The sequence below is a fragment of the Triplophysa rosa genome, linkage group LG20 (assembly GCF_024868665.1).
Source record: "Triplophysa rosa linkage group LG20, Trosa_1v2, whole genome shotgun sequence".
Taxonomy (NCBI): domain Eukaryota; kingdom Metazoa; phylum Chordata; class Actinopteri; order Cypriniformes; family Nemacheilidae; genus Triplophysa; species Triplophysa rosa.
Window position 1 is genome coordinate 13,152,727 of NC_079909.1, and position 22,161 is coordinate 13,174,887.

Sequence of the window (22,161 nt, forward strand, 5' to 3'; positions counted from 1 at the left end):
TCGCTTATTGTCATTCATTTCTCCATCATTGGCTCAAATGTTATCTGCTATCTAGGGAATAGGGAAGAAGTGAATGAGTGAGCAGTTAAAATTAGGCAGATGTGTTCATTTAGGGTTGAGACTATACTGTAGCTCATACAGAACAAACAGCAGAAAAAGGTCTGCAAAAATCAATGTTTTAAAATATTTAAAGAGGATGTGCACCTGACCTCAAAGCCACAGCTCCCAAAAGTGATAACGTGATCTAAAGGTACAAGCTAATTTTGTCTGTGTTTTTTAGTAGGTAAACGAGTTAAAACCGCGTTTCAGTTGAAGACAGCTTGTTGCCATATTCACTGTTACAACGAACAGTTTTGGCCTCCACACCCTTAACTGACACAAAACAAGACCACTCCCATGTGAGGACGTCTCTCATTTAGTGGGGTCTGCCAATTTTTTCTTGTTTTTATACGTTGAAAGCAAAAGGAATGACTGTGGTCATCAGTACCATGATATGTAATCAAATGACAATGAAACTTTAATATACCTTGAACTTTTTATATAGCATGGTATCTCAAACACTTGCATGGCACAAGAAACAAACTTATCTCCCTAAATCTGAATTTATCTGAACTGTACTGTGCTGTATTTAATTTGCTGAGATATTGTGGTAATTTGGAATAGGTTGAGGTAAATGACACACTCTCGCTTATTTTCAGTCTGTGCTGTTTGGTTCTGGTATGTTTTTCAAAGCTTTCACTATTGGGCCCATTAAAAACAAAGAGCAATGCCATTTGATGATTTCAAATGTAATTTATTGTCCAACAAAACACAGACATAGCCGCACCTGTTTAGTTTAGCAAGGCGTTTGTTTACCTTTCGCTTACTGTGGTTAACCATTAGCCTACCTATTTTGCCATGTTTTCATATGGATCAGTGATATGAACAGGACATGTCCGAAATGCAGTGAGGGGATATTAGGATGACCACATAACCACCCTTTAATGAGAACGGCTTTCGGATATTTTTTTATCATGACTGAATGGAGCACGCCACATTTGAAAGTGATTCTCATTGGAAATTCTGGGTGAGTCTGTGTCTTAACTGAATATGGTGCACACTGAATATGGCCCCACTATCAGAGATTAATTTTGTCTTTAATCTGTCTTTTTATAAATTCATTTTATAATGACCATTGCGATCAATTTTTCTTCTCATAAATTCTTCCAGTGTCAGAAATTTTGAGATGCAGTCTTGCAGTGTGACATAATCCTCGCTTGTGTCCGTCCAACATTGATGACAACTGAGATCTAGCGTGACATGAATTTCAGCTGGAAACATGTTTGTACAGAAAATCATGTACAAAAAAAGAATATTTAAAATCGTACAGTGCGCACCCAGTTTTAGACAGTATTTGCTAAAAATTGTATTGTGTATTTTGATTTAAAGTCTATTGAGCATATATGTGTGTACACAAGTAGGCCTAAGTGCATTTTACATAAAAAGCAAACAAGTCAAAAGTATTGAAACTATAAAAAAATGTGAATATTTCTTTAATAAAATTAGCTTAAAAAAATAAAATATTAAAATAGCTTTTGCATGTTGCATGTTTACTCTATCTTAAATATGGGATGCTTTTTGCATATTTACACACGTTATTAAAGCAAAGTGTGTTAGTTTTGTGATTAATTTCATATTTATATTTGTCGACAAAACTATTTTCAAAGCAAAGCATTTAGATGAAAACAATTTAAGCTATTGAGAAACCGATTCGGCATGTCTACACTCTCTCTGATATTTGTTTACTGGTTATTATTTTGATCAAAAAGTTATTTTGTTTTCTTTTGTGTTTTAACAGAGTTGGAAAATCTTCATTCATGACCCGGTTTGTTGATCATCGTTTTACTAATTTGTACCGAGCCACAATCGGGGTCGATTTCCTGACCAAGGAACTCACTATTGATAAAACATCAGTGATTCTTCAGGTGAGATTTATGTACTTTCATTTATGTAAAATATGAGATTTTCAAACATTGTCATGCAACTGTTCTTGCACCAGATCTGGGACACAGCAGGCACAGAGAGGTTTCATTCACTGGGCACTTCACTGTATCGTGGGGCTCACTGCTGCCTCCTGGTGTTTGATGTCACCTCGCTGGCTTCCTTCACTGCACTTGAGGGTTGGAAGAAAGAGTTCCTGGTGCAAGCTGGACCATCCGACCCAACAGGATTTCCTTTCATAGTAATCGGCAATAAAATCGACTTGGACAATCGTGAGGTATAGCCAAAAACTCAAATGCAAGCTGAATAGTACGACTCAAGCATCTATTAATTGATAGCTGGATTTGATTGACAGGTATCCCCCAAAAAAGCCAAGCATTGGTGTAGTGCTATGGGAGCTGAATATTATGAATGTAGTGCCAAAGAAGACATAGACGTGGACAGAACCTTTCATAGTGCAGCTAGAGCTGCCCTTCTTTATGTGAGTTGAGAAGTCCTTCATAAATCCACATAGACTTGACTCATAGCTTCAGTGAATAAATCCAGACTAAATGTAGACAAATATTTCATCTGGAGGCAGACACGAGCCATTCCTGAATGAACATTTAAAGGAATAGTTCACCCAAAATTAAAATGACCAAATCCAAGCCCAAATGATCCCCCTTTGAACACAGATTTTTTTTGAGGAGTTAATTAAGTGATGATGTAATGATGTATTTTGCCAGGTTTCACAATGCTGGACCAACACTTGTGAAGAGAGAAGTTTTTTTTAGGGTACAATTATGTACCCAAAAAGATTTGTCACCTTAGTGACGGTAAATGGTATAGTACTTTTTTCTGACAGTGAATGATGCAAATGTGCAGATTTGTCAAGGGAACCAAACCTCCAGGTTCACCTGCAAAAATACATCATGATGGCAGCACCTACAAATAGCGAAATTGAACCTTTTAACCTCAAAACATTTGGTACATGCTTACTTGTGCACGGTTTTATGCTGTTGGAAGGCACATGATAGCTTTAAAGAATATTCTGAAATTTAAAAGAATTCATAAAAGGAGAAAAAATTGCTTGTAATCAAATAGTTCTTGGCCACCATTGACTACCATAGTAAGAAAAATGACAACGGTAGTGAAAAGTGCCCCAGAACTGTTTGCTGTCCTACATTCTTCAAAATATCTTCTTTTGTGTTCAGCAAAACAGAGAAATTTACAAAGATTTTTTTCCTGCTATGGTAGTCAATAGGGTCCAAGAACTGTTTGTTTATAAGCATTCTTCCAAAGATCTTTCTCTGTGTTCATCAGAACAAAGATATTATACAGATTTTAAACAACTTGAAAGCGAGTAAATGAAGACAGGATTTTCATTTTTGGGTAAACTGTTCCTATAAACCATAATCTGAGACATAAAAGCCATTGACTGTTTTTCCATCTTAACAGCCAGTCACCATGAACTGCCCCAGTATGAAAAAACTTGAAATTTTTTGTAGTAAATCAATTTTCATTTTGGTTGAACTATTTTCTTTAATACAGAGTATCACCAAACAAGGAGCAGTATTAAGTTACCGTTTAATACTTTGTGCTGCATTACCTCCACAGCTCAGAAGTCATTCTGCTGAAAATGGGAAAGACGTCCAGATTACACAGAAACAACCTGATAAGACCTCAAATGAAAAATGCCAGTGTTGAAGCACAGTTGGTCTTACAAACTTCTGCACTACTGTGAACACGTTTACACACATGTAAAATCTTCCATGGAAAATAAAACCTCACAAACTACTACATATGAATACTAAGATGAGTTATAACTCCTTTATTTCAAAATATATCCATATTAATGCAAACGAGCAGACTGTCGTTTCAGGTCTCAGTGCTAAATGAAATCGAGCTACTAAAGTTCAATTGAACCAAAAAGAATCAGTCAAAATTAAGCAGGGACAGACACGGTGTATATATTTCTGTATCTTTTATAAGTCAAGACAAAAAGGCAATCGGGAGATGACAACATGTAAAAACGTTTTGTTACAGGTAAATATATAAAAAGGCCAAGATGTCATCTTTTACCACTTGCAGTATGAACTATATTACAATCGAATCCATACTTGGCTTTACCAAGAACGAAAACCTCCATCCTCACCCACATGGAGACCATACAGGTATACAATAAACATTTAGCTTGCATACCCTTCAAATAATCAAAGAAAAAAGGCAGACATTTTTTTCATCTTCACATGGACAACTTTCACAATCTAGGGCAGAGAAAATTCTACATAGTCATGTTGTGTGACAAAGTCGGGAAGGAAAGTCAGAGGAAGGGTTCATGAATCATGGCAATTTGGTGAACAAAAAGTTTAACAATGCTTTACGATTTTTACATCTCTATGTTTGGCATACACAAAGTGAAACCAGCGTGGAAATATGCAGTAAACAAAGTAAAAAGCCCTTCAGATGGTCAAATTGTTAACGTTCTTTCAGCATATTAACACTTGGCTTTAGCACACATATGATTCTCATTTAGCCTACAAGAGTCAAACAAAAGCATCGCCCCTCCAAAAGCCCTACTTCCCTCAAATCCACAAACCAATGGGGGATGAACAAGATTAAAAAAAAGAAAGTAGTGAGTTAAAAAAAGCACAGACATACACACACAGGAGAAAAACTTTAAAAATACAAAAATAAACTACAGAAAAGATCTTCTCCGTCATCTCCTCACTAATTTTTTGGGAAGTTTTAGATTTTTTTTTCTGTTTGTATGGCAAATCTCAGTTCTAGCAAGTCTCTGTCTAGCCAGTAATGAACTTCCTTTGCCCTGTCTTTATCTGCAGTTGTGCAGTGATGACATCACCAGCACACTGGAGTCCAAAATTGAATCTTTGTGCAGCTCTTATTTCACTGAACCATATACTTCCGTTGAGTGGAAATCCTCTTGTCTGAGAACAAGTGCTTGGTTTGTTTTCCCCCTACATGACTATGACATCATGACTTGACGTGATCGAAAAGTTCACTGTTGAAGTCCATCACAGAAACAAGAGCAACTTCATCTGAGCCCAGCTGATAGCAAAACAAACACCTTACAAAACAACAAACAGAAAAAAATGGGGGAGCAGAAAGGAAGACTACAATAGAAAAAGCGATTGTTTTTTCCACACTCCATATAATGCTGTTTCAGTGAAAAATCCTCAAAAATGTAAATGCTTTTCTCCAATCGTTTCAAATAGAGAAAAAGGAACATTTTGCCTAGTTTCTTTCAGACTGTGTGCTGGATGTTTACACTTGTGATGATGGTGTTCTGGGAAGAATGAGCATTTCTTGTTTTGGAAGCTGAATCACTGGTCCATTCTTGCTTTTTTCAGACCAATCCCTTTCCTGTAGTAAAATGCACATTTTATATCATTTTAATACTTTGACCATCTACAGCGGATGCTTCAACAGACAATTTTAACTACTTGATTCATGTCATATGTTCTTGAATACATTTTCTATAAAATGTTGTATATATAGGTTGTTTGCACATGATGTCATGGAGGGCAGCAAGTTATTTTCTCCATTGGAATTCACTATAACAAACTCAAAATACCTGTGTTTTGCGTCGTTTTTGACCATTCAAATCGATCAAACCATTAAAGGTGTTTTTATTGTGTAGGAAAAGTTGATGTTCAGGAAGGGGGAAAATGCAAGTATTGACTGAGAAACGGAGATAATAGTATTAAATTGTATCTAACTAGCCAACTTCACATACGTTAGTTTGCTTGGTGAATCAATAAATGAGGGAGAAATGGAGAGAAAACGTATCATCTAAAACAATTCTACACATTGTAGTAAAAGAGATGAGAACTCCTGGCCAGCCTTGTGAAAGTCAGTCTAGGCTGCAGCTATCGATTATTTTAGTATTTTAGTATCAAGTATTCTACTGATTTTTCCAACGATTAATCGGGAATTCAGATAACAAGTACTTTTTTTTATTAAAGAGCAATACTAAATATACAAGAGAAAATAAGACAGGTCTCTTAAAATGAACAACTAATTTGTTTCCTTTTTAGAAAAATGAACACATTTATTGCTGAAATTGCATACATTAATATCTGTGAAAACTAAACCCATTTAGTACATTCCATTGCCATATTACATTCAAAATGAAATATAATATAAATGTATAAATAAGAAACATTAATAAAAATAGAAATAATAATTTCAAAGGTAAACAACTAACTTCAGCTTATGGATGATGCCTTTAGTTAATCTAAATTAGTTTTAGTTTCTTTTTTTACTATTAAACAGTAATATATATTTATCCACAAATATACAGAGTTAACCGGACTTTTATTTTGGCAGGTTGTCGGAAGACGCTTATTTTTTTTGTATGTCTGTTTCTTCACTAAAACAATAAAATGTTTGTGAAATAAACTCTCAGAGCAACTCTGGAGATGAAGTTCATGTCCTCATAAAGCGCAGACAAATTCATGAGCATCACGCGTGTAGCACATTAAACTGTGCAGTTCATTCACTCAGACACGCAGATCAGCCAGATGGCATGTTTAAATAACAGGACTCGGCCTCCACTAGTCCGCATCTAGTTTGATGGACTCAATGCAGCCGCAAAACAAGTTTCACTCGCAAAATAGACTAAAACTAAGTAAAATATCAGTTCACCATTTCAATAAGCTATCACTTATTTATCAGCATGTAAAACATGCAAAACACGATGGATGCAGATGGGAATCAATAGAACACCCATTAATGCCCAAATTTGTGGTTCATAATGGTATTTTAATGGAAACCACTAGAATTTATGTAATCCTATATTTTAGCAGGGTGGGTTTATGTAGAAATAGTATATCACAAATAAATGACGTAAGTGACACATAACGTGGCTCAAGGCAGCGACAAACTGAGAACATGTTATCATTTTTATGTTTGATATCAGTGATAAACACATGTGTTTATTTTGGTTTTCCGTGGTTGTTGTTTTGGTACGTTAAGCTGTTTCCTTATAATGGACTTAATGGAATGCTTAACACAAGATTTTTCACTTTATCCATTTAATAAGGGCTCGTTCTTTTAACAGAAGCTAGTATTTATTACAAGTAAGGGTTGACAGACATTTGGGCTTACCTGGTCGTTGTTCAGGTCGTTAAACATAGGTACTTTACAAACTACATAGGTAGTTTGTGATAGTGAATTCCTATGGAGGAAAATCACTTGCTGCCCTAAAACCATGTGATTGCAAACGACCTATTGCATGTTACGAAAATAACAATCACATTTCTGGAGAAAAGGCTGGTTAACACGATCACTCACGCATCTGGTGAAGAAACTGCTCTTTTCGGGGCAGGCTTTGCAGAGATGCCATCTTTGCTCGACTCTACAAAGCAAAAAAACAAACTGATCATTGCCTGAACCCATAAGTTTTATCAACCAAATAAAGTGTTTGAAGTGGCAACTACCTTGAAGCCATCGCACTTGGGTAGCTGGGCCGTAACCTTTCTCATTGCGTGCTGCGATGCGGAAGATGATGGCAGGTTTTGTGGTGTAGTCTATGTGGGCGTTGGACAGGCTGGAGGACTGGACCAGGCAGGAGGGGTTAGGCCCACAGTAAACACGCATGAAAGCCAGCTGGGCTGGGGTAGAGGCTTTGGCCTCGGTGGTCTGGCTACTCTGGATGGCCAAATACACAGAGTACTCTGTGATCTTTCCTGACGTCACGGATGGAGGCTCCCATGTAAGGTGTGCACCATCTGGACTCTAAAGAGAGAATACACACATTAAGTTAAACCAGACAGCTAACTTGAGTCCTCAATCTTTTATAAAGCACCAAGTGCAATTTGATCTACGTACCTTGCTTATCTTTATAGCACATGGTGCCCCTGGGAATCCTGGTAAGCAGGTCTTGAAAGCAGATATTTCAGAAAAGGTGCCACGACCACACGTGTTTATACCCGCCACACGGAACTTGTAGGCAGTCCCGGGTTGAAGCTCCACCCTCTTCATCTGAGTGTAGTCAGGAATTGTGCCAGAATCATCCTAGAACACACATAGTTAGTTTATCCCAACAAAAAACACAGTATCTTATTTTACAAACTAGAATGTTTAGTGTCTTACCTCAACATAAGCGGAGTCATCTGCGGGCATGTAGAAATGCGTTGCAACCATGTTGGTCACTTTGACTATGCCAACGTCATACCACTGGTTTTCTTTCTTAACAGGTGGTTTGACGGTAACAGTGGGAGGATTTTGTTTCTGTGGAACATAACAGGATTAAAAAACGTCCATACTAGAGTGTTTCACAGATGATTTTCTTCCGATAAAGCACAACTTACCAGAGCCTCAATTCCATTGGCCACTTCAGTCAGAGCTGCCGCTGCTTGCATCTTGGCTGGACTGGCGACTACAGCAGGTGCAAAAGTGCTGGATGGAGCCAATGCTACAAACAAATAATTGGTTTAAAATTAATACGATTAATATTAAAACTAGATACATATTGAACCTTAAAACAAAGCTCACACATACTTTCTGTGGTGGTGCGTGGCAGCAGTCCGGCCTCTGCACTTGCTGCTGCTATCTCGCCATGTCCATTGCTCTCTGAAGATGGATCATTTAGGCTGTCGGCCGGAGCCAAGCCCTCCGTGGGCAGAGCTGCCTGGGCGGCGGCCTGTTGCTGGGCTGCCTGAAGCTGTTGCTGCTGATGAACCAGGGCGGCCAGTTCCTGCTGAGTCAGAATGATGGGTATGGTGTGGGTCTGCTGGTCATCTCTTCCTCCTTCACCAGAACCTGAGAGAAGATGAGAATACCACCCAATTGCTGCATGTGGAATAATCAGCGACACAATCATGTAACTAAAGTAACACTTACTCATAACAGCCTGCTGTGCTGCTTGTAACACTGCCTGGATGGCAAGGGCCTGGGCCTCCTCTGTAGCTGCAGCCTGGGCCGCTGCCTCTGCGGCCGCCGTGACGGCCAGCTCCTCCGGTGTCAAACCGGTCACCATCAGCGTTGTGGACTGCTCGTCCGACATTAGCTCAGGGGGCAGGGCCAGAGCCTCGGCATTCTGGGACGCTGATGCCGCCTCTACACCCTCCATCTAGGAAATAAATTCAGTCAAGCGTCAATTTAAATCTGAATTATACATCTTAAAATGTCACTTCATGGCAGCGAAGAACAACTGCAAAAGTTTGGCAGCATCAGTTGGAATGACCCACTGTTATTGTTGAACCAATCCAATAAAACAGCTGTACATGATTCAACGTACCTCTGCTGCTGGTAGCTGTTCTGCAGCCATTTCTCCCTCTGCCATACTAGTGGCCTCATGTTCCATGGGCACCGCGCCTGTCTCCGCTTGGCTCTCCGCCTGCATGGCCTCTGCTTCTCCCTGGAAGTCACTTGGCAAAGCCTCAGCTTCTCCCTGGAAGTCGCTTGGCATGGCCACCGCCTCCGCCTGGAACTCGGCCTGCGTGGCGACCGCCTCTGCTTCAGTTTGCAAGGACTCCGCCTCAGAGCTTTCCATAACAACAGGCTCGGCGCTTGCCTCCGAGGACTCTGTGATTGAAGAGATAGACTGCAGGGAAAAAAAGATAAGCTTAGTGACCTTCACAAACCTTCTTGTTCAATACTCAAGTAAAATGAGCCAACAGCTTTCACATTGGCTTTAAAGGGGTCATATGGCACGAATACGTGTTTTTCTGTGTCTCTGGTGTGTTATAAGTTGCCCATGCATGCATTACACGTAAAATTTCAAAAAATTAAAGAGTCGGAAAAAAAGATGCATTCTATCTAAAAGCGAATGCTCATCCAGACCTGCCTGAAACGCCTTGTATAACCACACCACCACAAATCTACGTCAGTTCGTGGTATCATTTGACTAAGACCGCCCAAATGTATACGCAAGTAAGTTGGGCGTACCTGTCAGTACAATTGCTTTGGAACCTGATGTTCCAAATATGGTAAGATGTGTTACATTTCCGTCACACACTTGCAGTATTCGACCAATCACTACGCACGGGTTAACTGGCCAATCATAGCACACCTCGCTTTTCAGAGCGATGAGCTTTGTAAATCTGTGCGTTTCAGAGAGGCGGGGCAAAGAGGAGACATAAACATGCACGGTATGTGGAAAATACAGCATTTTTTAACCTTAAATCACATATACACATTGCATTACATCTAAAACAAACGATAATATTTGTTTTAGCCGTGTCATATGACCCCTTTAAAATGAAGTAAACAGAGATATTGTGTTGGGATAACAACACTGCTTCGAATACAAGCACAGTTGTGGGCACTTACTGGAACAGCTGGTCCTGGTAGAGGTGTTGCTTGTGTGACTATGGTGATGGCTCGGCTCTGAGGTGCCGCAGATGAAGGAAGGACTTCTGTGCTGCTGGTGGACTCTGATGCTTCACTACTCTGTTGGGCTAAACAGGGGAAAAACCTTCATGAGCCACAAGACAAAGTATTGAAGACATACACCAACATGTATGTCCAAGTCTATGAACATTTAAAGCAACAGCTGTTTTTGAGTTAATGACAAAAAGCATTTTTGGAGAAAAAGTACCTGCTCCCTCATCGGTCTCCATACTGCAGGTGGCGGTGGTGGCCGTGTTGGTGGTGCCAGTCTCGTGCGTCTCACAGGGTGGGTTGGAGCAGACCTTCTGGACCGTTCCTGTTTGGTTTCCACCCATGCTAGATGATGCTGTGGTTGCAGTGTTGGTGGTGCCTGTCTCGTGCGTCTCACAGGGTGGGTTGGAGCAGACCCTCTGGACTGTTCCTGTTTGGTTTCCACTCATATTAGATGAAGCTGTGGTGGCCGTGTTGGTGGTGCCCGTCTCGTGCGTCTCACAGGGTGGGTTGGAGCAGACCTTCTGAACCGTTCCTGTTCGGTTTCCACCCATGCTAGATGAAGCTGTGGTTGCAGTATTGGTGGTGCCCGTCTCGTGCGTCTCACAGGGTGGGTTGGAGCAGACCCTCTGAACAGTGGCTGTCTGGGCATTGCCCATATTGGCAGATGCTGTGGTGGCTGTGTTTGTTGTACCCGTTTCGTGTGTTTCGCAGGGTGGGTTCGAGCACACCCTCTGGACCGTGCCGCCTGGCACAGTGCCCATATTTGCCGTTGCAGTGGTGGATGTGTTGGTGGTGCCGGTCTCGTGAGTCTCGCATGGGGGGTTGGAGCACACTAGCGTAACAGTACCAGCGGCATCACCTGCTCCAGACTCACTGGAGGTGGGCTGCTCAGAGGTAGGAGAGGCCAGGATGGAAACGGGCAGGTCTTGGCCAGGCTGAGCCTCCACACTACTGGGTGTAGTTATGAGGGTGACCTGGGTGGGCTTTAAAAAAAAACAAGGAGATTGGACCCAATATACCCACAGTGATATTAGCTGATATTGATCTATTTCTGAAAACTAAACATGTTTTGTAGTTCTAACCTGCACTGTAGATGAGACAGTAGTCAGGCTGCTTTTAGCCGCAGACACAGCGGTAGCATTAATGACCTGGCTGGAGAGGGTGGCAATGGTGCCCAAAGTGGTAATAGGGGTTGCCAGGGTGGCATTGGCACTGGCTATGCTTCCTCCTGCTAAACTGGTAGAAACTGTACCTGTGACGGTGCCAAGAGTTGTTGCACCTTAAAAAAGGACAGAAGCGGGTTACATACTTCAATCATTCATAATAGACATTGCCAAACTACATTTGGCACAGAGCTACATTTAAATATTTAAACATGAGAAACAAAACGCATAGATATTAGTGAAGCGAAATTTTTAATCTAATTAATTACATGATGTTGCGATTAATTAATCTAATTAATTGCAACTTAATAACACATCACATTTGGGGCCAAAATATACAGGTGCTGGTCATATAATTAGAATATCATCAAAAAGTTGATTTATTTCACTAATTCCATTCAAAAAGTGAAAATTGTATATTATATTCACTCATTACACACAGACTGATATATTTCAAATGTTTATTTCTTTTAATTTTGATGATTATAACTGACAACTAATGAAAATCCCAAATTCAGTATCTCAGAAATTTAGCTTTTAGTAGCTTTAAGAAAGATGTGCTTTAAATATGGTAAAGTGTTGAAAGAGAGTTTACATATATAATAAAAATAATTCAATAATAAACAATGATTTGTATTAATTTCTAATTGATTTATTAATGTATTAAACACATTTTAATGAAGTTTTAGTGATTCTTTTTTCTTACCTCACCCCACAACTCTGGTGCTATCAAATTAAGGGCTGGTGCCACCAACTGAATAACTTGGTAGCACCAGTGCCACCTCTCTCAAGTGTTAGTCTAGAGCCCTGCTTTCTTGTAGAATTGTGCTTCAAATAAAGAACTTTATGTTGACCAGATTGTTAGTTAATCATTTACAAGTCAATATTGCCTAAAATTAAAAAGCAGTGTTGTGCCGTCAATATTGAATCCAATAGGAATGGCGCAGAAATCTATGTGAGCAAAACATTTTTGTACCATGCGTCACTATTGCTTTGTTAGAGATCGCTTGATATGCCCACGGGATTAAGTTAGTATTACCTGTGGACCTGTAACGTTAGTCATTTGTAATAATTGCAGAGGTTGTCTGTGATCTAAATCCCTTGCGAATCGGGATCTCTGTGATTTGTGGGGCTCATATATCGTTTTTCAAGGTTTTATCCACCGTTTGCGAATAATTGAGGCTGTTTTGAAGTGTTTTGGTATTATTCCGGGTGCTGGGTCATATCCATAAATTACCGGGATGCTGACAGGTACGGTCATATATCATTAAACACGATACAACTATAGGCTATACAAACTATACAAACTATAGGCTATACAAACTATACGCAAAGCCTTTCCATCACATCCGGGAAATAATTTTAATAAAATTAAAATAAATTTGAGTAAAATCATCCCGTGCGAATGCGTCACATGAAATACTGATGTGGGGAGGTAATTTATGAATCACACGAGATCCCCAGATAATGCTAATCTTGTGCGAATGGTGCTAATGTGTAACCTAACGTTACTTCTCTAACCAAATTCATAGAAGGCTCCAACTAAGTTTACTACACAAACTGCTATCCAATCATAGCTGTGGGCATTTACTTCCAAGTCTTCATGGTGGAAGGCCCATTCAAACCGAGCGTTTGTAGAGCTGGGGCCTGTTTCAATAAGGAGGTTCAACCAACACCGAGTTAAAATGTGAACTCTGAGTTGATTTACTCAGAGAATCGCAACTCTGAGTTTTCGGTTTCAGAACAGGTGATTTCAATTAGTTCAATCCACTCTGAGTAAGTTCACTCTAGGTTACGCGCTTGCACCATTGATTTAAAAAGCCATCATCAATTGAGCGAAGATAGCACGATTCACCATGGCAACAGCACCAAAAAAAGCAACATGGCGGCAGAAAGCACATGAGAGTGAGGCACACTTTCCGCTCGATTTACTGATGTCCTGAAAATGACTTAAGTTTAAATTAATAAATTGATACCAATAAACAAATAAATTAATCATTAAATGAATGAAACAACAGAAATAATAAAAAAATCGTATGTTCTCACTCGCCATGAGTGCTCTAGTTACGCAAGTAAGAAGTCATGGTGTATAGGACACCTGCAGGGCGTCAGACTCTCGTGCAAAGTTAGACTGATCGCCGGTTCGAATCCTGCTCTGAACAGATTTCACTTGGAATGGCTGCATGTCAAATTTACTTGTTTATTACCTTTATCGCTTCATTTCTGCATGTATGTCTGTATTTATTCATTTCTTTATTCATGCACTTTATTTATGTGTAAGGATGGATGAGATATATTTTGATACATCTAATTCACTGTAAAGAAAAACTGTACAGTTTTAATAAAAATGCACAGGGAAATGACAAAATTCCACTCGGTGCTCTCCTGAAATCAAAGTACATTCCAATGAATTAATGCAGCCTCTTCATGAATCCTCTATAAAAGCACATATGACATACAGTATAAGTCACTGAGATGGTCTCTGTGTAATCAAAATGTGTGCCATGAATGACTGTATTAATGAATGAATGGATGAGTTACACCACTTGCGCTTTAAAAGGGGGAGGAGATCGAAATAAACTCTGGGTTTACCAAAGAAAACCTGCTCCCGACCAGGTTAGGTTCACAGAGTAAGTTACTATGGTTACTGACTCTGAGTATAAGATACCTCTCCTTTAGAAACGGGCTTGAGTTACCCCGCTTTCTCAGGTTTGACATACCTCACATTCAGAAACGGAAAACCCAGAGTTTCCCTCATTTCAGGGTTAATATACTCAGAGTTTTCACTAAACCTCCTTTCTGAAACGGGCCCCTGGCCTCAAAACCCGGGTAGAAAATAGCCTATTACTTATTGATTTGGATGTTTTTGAATGTAAAAACCACGCGAACGTCATAAGTAGACCTCATACAACAGTATAAAACAATAAACAAGCCCAGTTCATCACACCTTTAATGTATGCAATTTCGGCAACAAAAATGTTAATCTTTCTAAAAAGGAAACAAATTAGTTGTTCATTTTAAGAGACCTGTCTTATTTTCTCTTGTATGTTTAGTATTGCTCTTTAATAAAGATGAAGTACATTTTATCCAAATACTCGATTAATCGATGGGATAATTGGTAGAATACTCTATTACTAAAATAATCGATAGCTACAGCTCTTATTTAGAAACGAAACCACTCTGTGTGTTCCCCAGAGATGCGCAACACTTCTGCTGAGGCTTTCTAGGTAATATTTTCGTTGAAAAATTAGGAAAACAAACAATGTTGTCTATAAAATATGTGTTTTAAAATTAATTTCTTATTTAATTAACTGTTGTATAAAATCAAATGCACTCGTAGTTTTCTGGACAAAAATAGCACTGTTATGATATTGCGCTTGTGTGATTGCATAACTAAATAAATATGAGACAAAAGCTCATTCAGGGTCATTTTTGCTCAGATACTTTTTGTTTCTTTCTTTCTGTATGTATTCTGTATGTTATATCCTGCAGTAAGTTGTTGCCAGCATCATATTTGTCACCAGTCAACTTTATGAAACGTAAGATGACCTACTTATGTCTGGGGCGGGTGTGTTAAAAATGTTAATCTCGTTAATGTTCCATAACACCTTAATTATAATTAACGTGTTAAATGCACAGCCCTAATAGATATGCTTACCAGTCGTTCCCTTCACAACCAGTGTGGTTACAGTTGGCTTGACCCCACCCACTGATACTGGAGACACAAGACGCACTCCTCCCATTGGCATGGTGCGAAGAATGGTTCCGGGTTGACCTGGAGCACCCTTCAAAACAACCTATGAGAACGGGCGAATAAAACAACAGTAGTGAGATAATTCACTTTTTATTGCTCCCCAAAACAGATATTTTGTGGTTTGCTGTAATACCTGTGTTAGTCCTTGCTGGCCTGTTGCTGTGCCAATCTTGGGCACTGTTGTAATGATTTTGCCTGGAGTTCCAGATGTCATCATCTTAGTAGTGAAGATGGTGATAGGGCTCTTCACCCCTGTACTACTAGTCACACCTACAACACAAAACAGATTCACTCATTGAGATCAGAACGAGACAAAGTGATTATATTGTCATTGTTAACAAAATGGACACCTCACCTGCAGCTCCATGTTGTAAAGCAGACATGGGGATTGTTTTAAAGATAGTGGTAGTGCCCGGCTTGCTGGTGGAACTGGGAGACATGCCACTGATGCCCAGGATGGTGGGCTTGTTTCCTGTGCCCCCTGATTGAGGGGTGGTAATTATGGTGGTTGGTTTTCCATCAGCAGATGTTACCAGCTTCAGAATGGTGCCGGGAGGAAGGGGACCCTTTGTCTAGAAACAAGTGGACATTATTTGTAAACGCTCAGATATTGTCATTTTCTGAGCAGTCGTGAAATAACTTACCTGTAAAATCTGTGCCAGTGAATTGGAAGTGGCCTGTCCAGTCATGGTGCCCGTCTGAACTGGTTTGGTCTGAACTACTGACACCACTTTGCCCAAATTAGAGAACTAAACAAAAATAGAAAATAAAACCATTTGTAAGCCTTTCAGGTTGGTAAATTTTAATGGCAGAATGAAAAATATAGAGTACCAGGGTGCCAGTGCTTCCCATAGAAAGTGGGCTCTTGACAAGAGTAATGGTCTTGGTGACTCCGCCCACCACAGTGGTCACAACTTGGGCCTGCTGAGCTACGGTAACAGTGCCTGACTTGTGCACCGTGATGATGGGTCGAGCGGCTGTAGTGGGACTCGACACTGTTGGACTGCCCACCTGAGCAGCGGCTGTCTTCAGCATGCGTGTGGCAGGATTGCTTAGCTACAACACAAATAAAGATTGTAATGTTCTGTACAAAAAATATACAAAACCCAAAGTGGACATCATTCTAAAAAGCATGGCACAAAATTTTAATAATTACATATAGTGACAACCTAACAATATTACCATGACAGGAGACGCCACTTTAACCGTGGCGGGATGAGTGGTGGATCCAGGTGTCAGAGCCATTGTTTTGACTATTGTGGCCCCAGCCGGTACATTAAGAACAGTGGTTCCAGCAGAGGGGGGAATTTTCTGTGTAGCAGCAGCAGCTGCTGCCAAAGCTGCCATTCCGCTCATCTGAGGGCTGCTGCCTATGGGCTGAAAAATGCAATGTACAAAATGTTATAAAACAATATAAATCAATGAAGACAGAATGCTTTACAACATTCATCTTCTGGTTTGTGCTCATTACCGTTCCTTGAGTTGTTTGTGTTGGCACGACCATACGAACACCTGCAGGAAGTGATGTCACAGTGACTGGGGATTTTCCAGCTTGGGTGGCTTGTCGCACGGTGACGATCGATGTGCCAGTGCCCGACTGAGGGGCTGCAACTTTTAGAAAAGCTTTAAAAAAAAAATGCATGTTGTATTTAAGCATTTGGCAGATGCTTCTTAAATTCAAGACTTTTTTGACACATTATACAACTTGCAATAAAATTAATTTGACCATCTGTCTAGACTGTCTAGATTAAAAATTTTAAATATTAGATAAATATTTCATCTTATTTTTAAATATCACATTTAAGATTCAGTGCATTATAAACTATAAAATAAGATAAACATATATGATTATCGACTTAAAGGGGTTGTGCAAAGGTGTTTCATGCATTCTGATTTAACAACGTTAAACATGCTGTCTTCTCATGCTTGATATTGTCAACTTGTCAAAAAATGAGTTTGACGTTTGACGTAGTATTTCTGTGTTCGATACACTCCCCCAGGTTCTTATAGGTTTCTCAAAGTTTTTTTTGAACATGAAATTCCCTTACTTAACAATTTTTCTTAGTCCATTATTGGACAATTCTCCAGGAAAAGCAAGCCCACGTGTCAACCACCGAGAGCGGGAGAACTAATATGAGATTGTCAGAAACTGTGTGCGTTACATCCGCTTTAATGTATATGAGGTACACATTTTTTCAGTTATAAGTATTCCCTGGAATTAAACGCATGGCCACTGTACTACAAGACAAATTTTACTGTTGTCCTCTGCCACTTTGTTTACAATATTTTTTTTTACTTTTTACAATAAAAAAAATCTGTACCTGGGCCACGAGCTGTGGAGGCCGCCAGAGGACTTCCTGGTGTGACTGAGGCTGTGGGGGATGCAGCCTGTGGGATGAGAGTGATGCCACTCTGGGGCAGACTCTGCGCAGATGGAGCAGCTGCTGCGGGCGCTGGACTCTTTGGCGAGTTTCCAGGGAGAGAGGGAGCTGCGCTGAGAGCTGGTGAGGTGGCAGCAGTGGCTGACGGGATATCGTATTTCTGAAGCTGAAGCAGGTACGTATCTGCTGTAGACACAGCTCCCCAGCTAACCTCTAAAGAATTTGTGTTGGCTCGGACAAGCTGTACCCTTGAAGGAGCATTAGGTCGTTCTGCGAGAAAAAACAACCACACAATATCAAAAATAATGCAAATTTGACTACCACTGATATACTGAACTTCCAACTAAATAAGCAGAAATTAATTTTATTATTTGAGATTTTTCCTCATTCTGTTTGAGAAACTGTATGTAAGAACATATATAACATAATCGCCGTTCTCACCTGTCTCCAGGTACCACAGGTCTTTGCAGCACACCTGATTGTTCCACGCTTTACGATACCCATCACGTCCACTCCACACGTAAAGCCTGTTGTTAATAGCGACTGCTCAATGTCCCGCTCGTGCCCGGGGTATGTTGTCCTCCAAAGTGTCCATCAAAACGGTCTCCCAGGACAACGAGTCTAGAAGAAAGTCTGATCAATAATCAGCATCTACTACTTTTAATCACTTTTGCCATGGCATCTTTTATACTTTGCCTTCAGAGCAAGTACATACCCAAGTTCAGACAGGCCAATGTGTTTGTGCACTTCCATTCCTTCTCATGTGTGGCCACTTTTACATCATCCATCACCAGGGGAACCCAGCCTCCAAAAACATACATTCTACAGATCAAAGCAGAATGGGACAAAAGGTCATTTTTCCATGAAGTATGTATAATCAATGCATGTGGTGATGCAATTTTAATTCATCTTAACTTACTTGTTTGTGATGATGGTGGCCGAGTGAAGACTCCGGGGGAGTGGTGCAGCGCCGCCTATCCCGGGTTTGTTCCAGGTCATTGTATCTGCAAAGCAATGAGTGACCTAATTATTGATCGATTCAATTGATGACCAACGTGTGACAGAACGGCTTACGAAACCATGTTCATACCAATGTCTAATGTCCAAAGATCTCCCAAACGACAGCCGCTCATTCCTCCGTATACGACGAGACGGGACTTCTTAGTAGTTTTTTCAGTATAAATAACAGCAGTGTGACTCTCTCGTGGAGGAGGCAGAACTCCATACGTGACTGGTACATCCCAACCCGTGATGTTGGAGCCCGGACGAAGCTCAAGAGTATAAAGGTCATTCAAATATCTGGAAAAACATGTGAAATTGTATGAATGAAAGGGTTTAAATATAAAGTGCTTTTAGATGTACAGAATACTGTCCGGCAGTTGTACCTGGGAATGTTATTCTTGGGGTCTTCGCTGTCGTTGGCAAGCCCCCCAAAGAGATAGCACTTGCTGCCAACAAGAGAAAAACTGTGGCCCAGACGCGGACATGGCGGAGCCCCATTTTTTGGGGCCTTTGGTTTCAATTTTTTCCATTCCCATCTGCTTGCCTGACAACAACAACAACAAATGCAGATGAAGTTACTGACAGATTCAACAACAATGAAACTAAAAACCAGATATATCATAATTAAGTACCGTTACCTGTAACTCATAAAGGTCATTACTGTATTTTCCATATTCCACCATTCCACCGAACGCCAACAGCCGTGTGCCATCACATACAAAACCATATGCCGCACAGCCTGGAGGAATGTCTCCACGAACAGCCGGTATAAACCACTGGTTCGTTGCTAAGAAAGATAAAGAAATCTTTTATTGTTTAGTCATTATTACAGTGTTTAGAAGTACTCTTTCTTGAGATGCTTAAAAGTCAATTTGGAGATGCAACCCATGTCATTACAAAACACTATACATTTAAATCGTTTTATAATTCTATTGTATTTCAGTGGTTTGCAGAACTAAAGTGTGGTGAACCGGAAGTTGGTTTGTTGGATTGACTTGCTTAGAATTCACCACAAAACTAGTAATGTGGGCTAAGAAACTCAACAGAGTACATTTTGATTAAATGGATACTGCATTGCAATGTATCCTATAAAATGTAAAACTAGCGCTCTGTAAAACTGCTGAAGACAGATTAAAACAACAACAACAACAAAATACTAGTTACTACAAACAATCAGCCCTTTAAAATGGAAACGGTTAGACTTGTAATTGTTTTTATTTTTTGCTTAATTTGAAGTTAAATTTTATCATTACATTATGAATTATCTGGTTCTAGCATTCTCCTCTAATAAATTAAAGAGACTAATGGTGTGCTATAATTGTGTATTAAACGTTATCTGTGGTATACATTTTATTCATTAAGTGATTAAATCATGTTTTCGCTAGTAATTGTGTGAATTCTGTGCTTGCAAGCTCAAAAAGTTTTGTAGCAAATTCTAATTAAACCGACATACTTCACAAACAATTTTGACATGGAAAACAAAAAGGCGCACTGGTGCACGTGCACCATCGGGGGTGTGCGCGTGACGCGGCGGTAGCCAGCGTCCATTTTTTTTATTTTCTGGCGCCTTTTTTCGTCTCGCACAACATCCCACAGAGCAGCACGCCATAACGCGGCGCTAAAACATTACCGATTTTAAAAACACACAGGACGTCTCATTTACATACAACAGCCAAGTCTGTGATATATAATCACTGTATTTATTTATTATGCAAGCAGACACTGTTACTACTGCGACAAACGTTTCATTCTCCGGTTAAACGACAAATACGATGATCAAAAATAAATGTGACAAGGTAAAACACCATATAAAGCACGACATTGACATTATTTTAAACAGACATATTGCAAAATCGGGTAATTCATTCCATATAAACTTTAATGGTGCATATTTTACATATAAGACTTACCAGTATTATAAACATGCAACTCGTCGACGATTCCTTCGTTTCCTCCGCCGAAAACAACCATCAGCTCCTTGATGGCCACAGCTCTGTGTCCGTGTCTTGGCCGGGGGACCGGCCCGGACCACCCCAGAACCCGCTTCCATCGGGGCTGCAGAGGAGCGCCGGTGGTTCCAGGCACAGTGGAACCTGGGGATGTCATGTCCTTTTACTGAGGGAAAAAGGGAATGGACTTCAGAAATATAGAAAACCACACAAATATAATTACACTTGCTATTTAAATATCTGCACTATTAAAATCCCAAACAGTATGGATAGTCCAGGAACCGCCATTTTAGCGCTCGCTTGGGGGCTAAAAGCCGGTTAGGCTGTGCTTATTATACGCATACAATAAAACGCAGCAACTTGTGCATCCATAGATATGTATAATGAAGACGTCTTGTGCCACGATATAGTTCATACGATTTTACATTCTCGGCATCTCGGGTTAAAATGTCCCTAATGCAGAGAAGTATGAAGCCATGGAAGTCGCCATCTTGAAACAAGCCTCCGCCAGTCTGAAAGAAAAATGGCGGTTCTGCAAATAAAAACAATTACTAACACTTACCTGTACAACACAAGTAAACTACCAAACTCTACAGGCACAAGTAGTCGTTGTTACAATTAAAAACGTACTCCACGAATTGCTGGAAGTGCAAACATGGGTAGAAATTCGTTTACTAACACTCGAATCTAGTACCCATTTGCGGCAGAAGGCTATTTTCATGCCTCTCTGGGAGTCGCCATCTTGTCAGTCACCCAAAACAGCAGTAATACTTCATTTAAATTGTGCAAATTCATTCCAGTGCAAAGCAAACTGAAACAATCGCTAACCCTCTGCAGTTTCCAAGCGGAATGTACATTTGAGCGATACTTTTATGCATGCATTACACCCATTCAGTGGAAAGCCGTTAGCAACAGCGCAACTAAAATAGCCGACTAGCCTGGTTTCGCCCAATGATCCACAAATAAAAATGTGACCACAATTACATCCCGATACATACTATTAGCGGATACGTCCGTGCTCTGTCGTCTCACTCCAGATATACACAACCGATTAAGTTATTTTATTATATTCATTCCGCCCCGGTGCAAGCAGCCATCTTGTCGTCAAATCGCTCCGCTAGCAGCTCCCACAAGAAAAATGGCGGCTAAGTTTATGTTCACTATCCAAAATACGAATTTTAGCGTAATAGTTTTCATCGCCATACGTACGAAAATTGTGTTGCGATATCCAGGGAGATGTTTGATGGTCTTGTTTTGAGAGGATAGCCCGGGTTCGTCCGATTTGTTAAGAAGTATCCACTCTCATGCCTGCCTGGAAGCCGCCATGTTCTTGACAATGCACAGCCGCTCCAACCACCCGTAACAAATATGGCTGAATTACCACGTCCCCTCTCTAGAGCTCTTAACAAATACACATTCAAAACGAATTAAGCTCTATTATTATTTATTTTTTTCGGAATAATTTTATAATTATATCATGTAAATGCTCGCATCTTAAATGCGTCTAATCTATCAAGAGAATTTTAACGGATTTCTATTATTTAAATGTATGTGTTATTGTCCCACACTAAAGATGGCGACCTGACGTTAAGTTATAGTTA

At 40.1% G+C, this 22,161-nt stretch overlaps 2 protein-coding genes across 2 annotated transcripts; one reads left to right on the top strand and one right to left on the bottom strand.

Annotated features, from left to right (window-relative positions):
- Positions 1–928: 928 nt before the first annotated feature.
- On the top strand, positions 929–3,812 carry si:dkey-13a21.4 (uncharacterized protein LOC494576 homolog). The gene is made up of 5 exons (XM_057361318.1): positions 929–1,066; positions 1,838–1,964; positions 2,039–2,257; positions 2,336–2,461; positions 3,577–3,812. The coding sequence occupies exons 1-5, from the start codon at positions 984–986 to the stop codon at positions 3,664–3,666; spliced, it is 645 nt and encodes a 214-aa protein (XP_057217301.1). The 5' UTR covers positions 929–983; the 3' UTR covers positions 3,667–3,812.
- Positions 3,813–3,928: 116 nt separating this feature from the next.
- Positions 3,929–21,929, bottom strand: hcfc1a (host cell factor C1a). Its single transcript, XM_057361312.1, is given in 28 exon segments — positions 3,929–5,343; positions 7,276–7,339; positions 7,422–7,719; positions 7,813–7,998; positions 8,077–8,214; positions 8,295–8,398; positions 8,485–8,745; positions 8,827–9,055; positions 9,224–9,529; positions 10,258–10,385; positions 10,526–11,294; positions 11,394–11,590; positions 15,133–15,271; positions 15,362–15,498; positions 15,584–15,800; positions 15,873–15,977; positions 16,060–16,284; positions 16,411–16,605; positions 16,700–16,851; positions 17,550–17,879; positions 18,051–18,230; positions 18,325–18,431; positions 18,529–18,613; positions 18,700–18,908; positions 18,995–19,155; positions 19,250–19,398; positions 20,522–20,726; positions 21,770–21,929. Coding segments are annotated over 27 exon segments (5,307 nt in total). The 5' UTR covers positions 20,718–20,726; positions 21,770–21,929; the 3' UTR covers positions 3,929–5,303.
- Positions 21,930–22,161: the final 232 nt, after the last annotated feature.

Bases quoted from the DNA above. Each gene is read 5' to 3' on its own strand.
- si:dkey-13a21.4 (XM_057361318.1), top strand. From the start codon at position 984: ATGAGAACGGCTTTCGGATATTTTTTTATCATGACTGAATGGAGCACG. The intron at 1,067-1,837 runs GTGAGTCTGTGT...GTGTTTTAACAG, and splicing joins ATTCTCATTGGAAATTCTGG to AGTTGGAAAATCTTCATTCA. The intron at 1,965-2,038 runs GTGAGATTTATG...TTCTTGCACCAG, and splicing joins AAACATCAGTGATTCTTCAG to ATCTGGGACACAGCAGGCAC.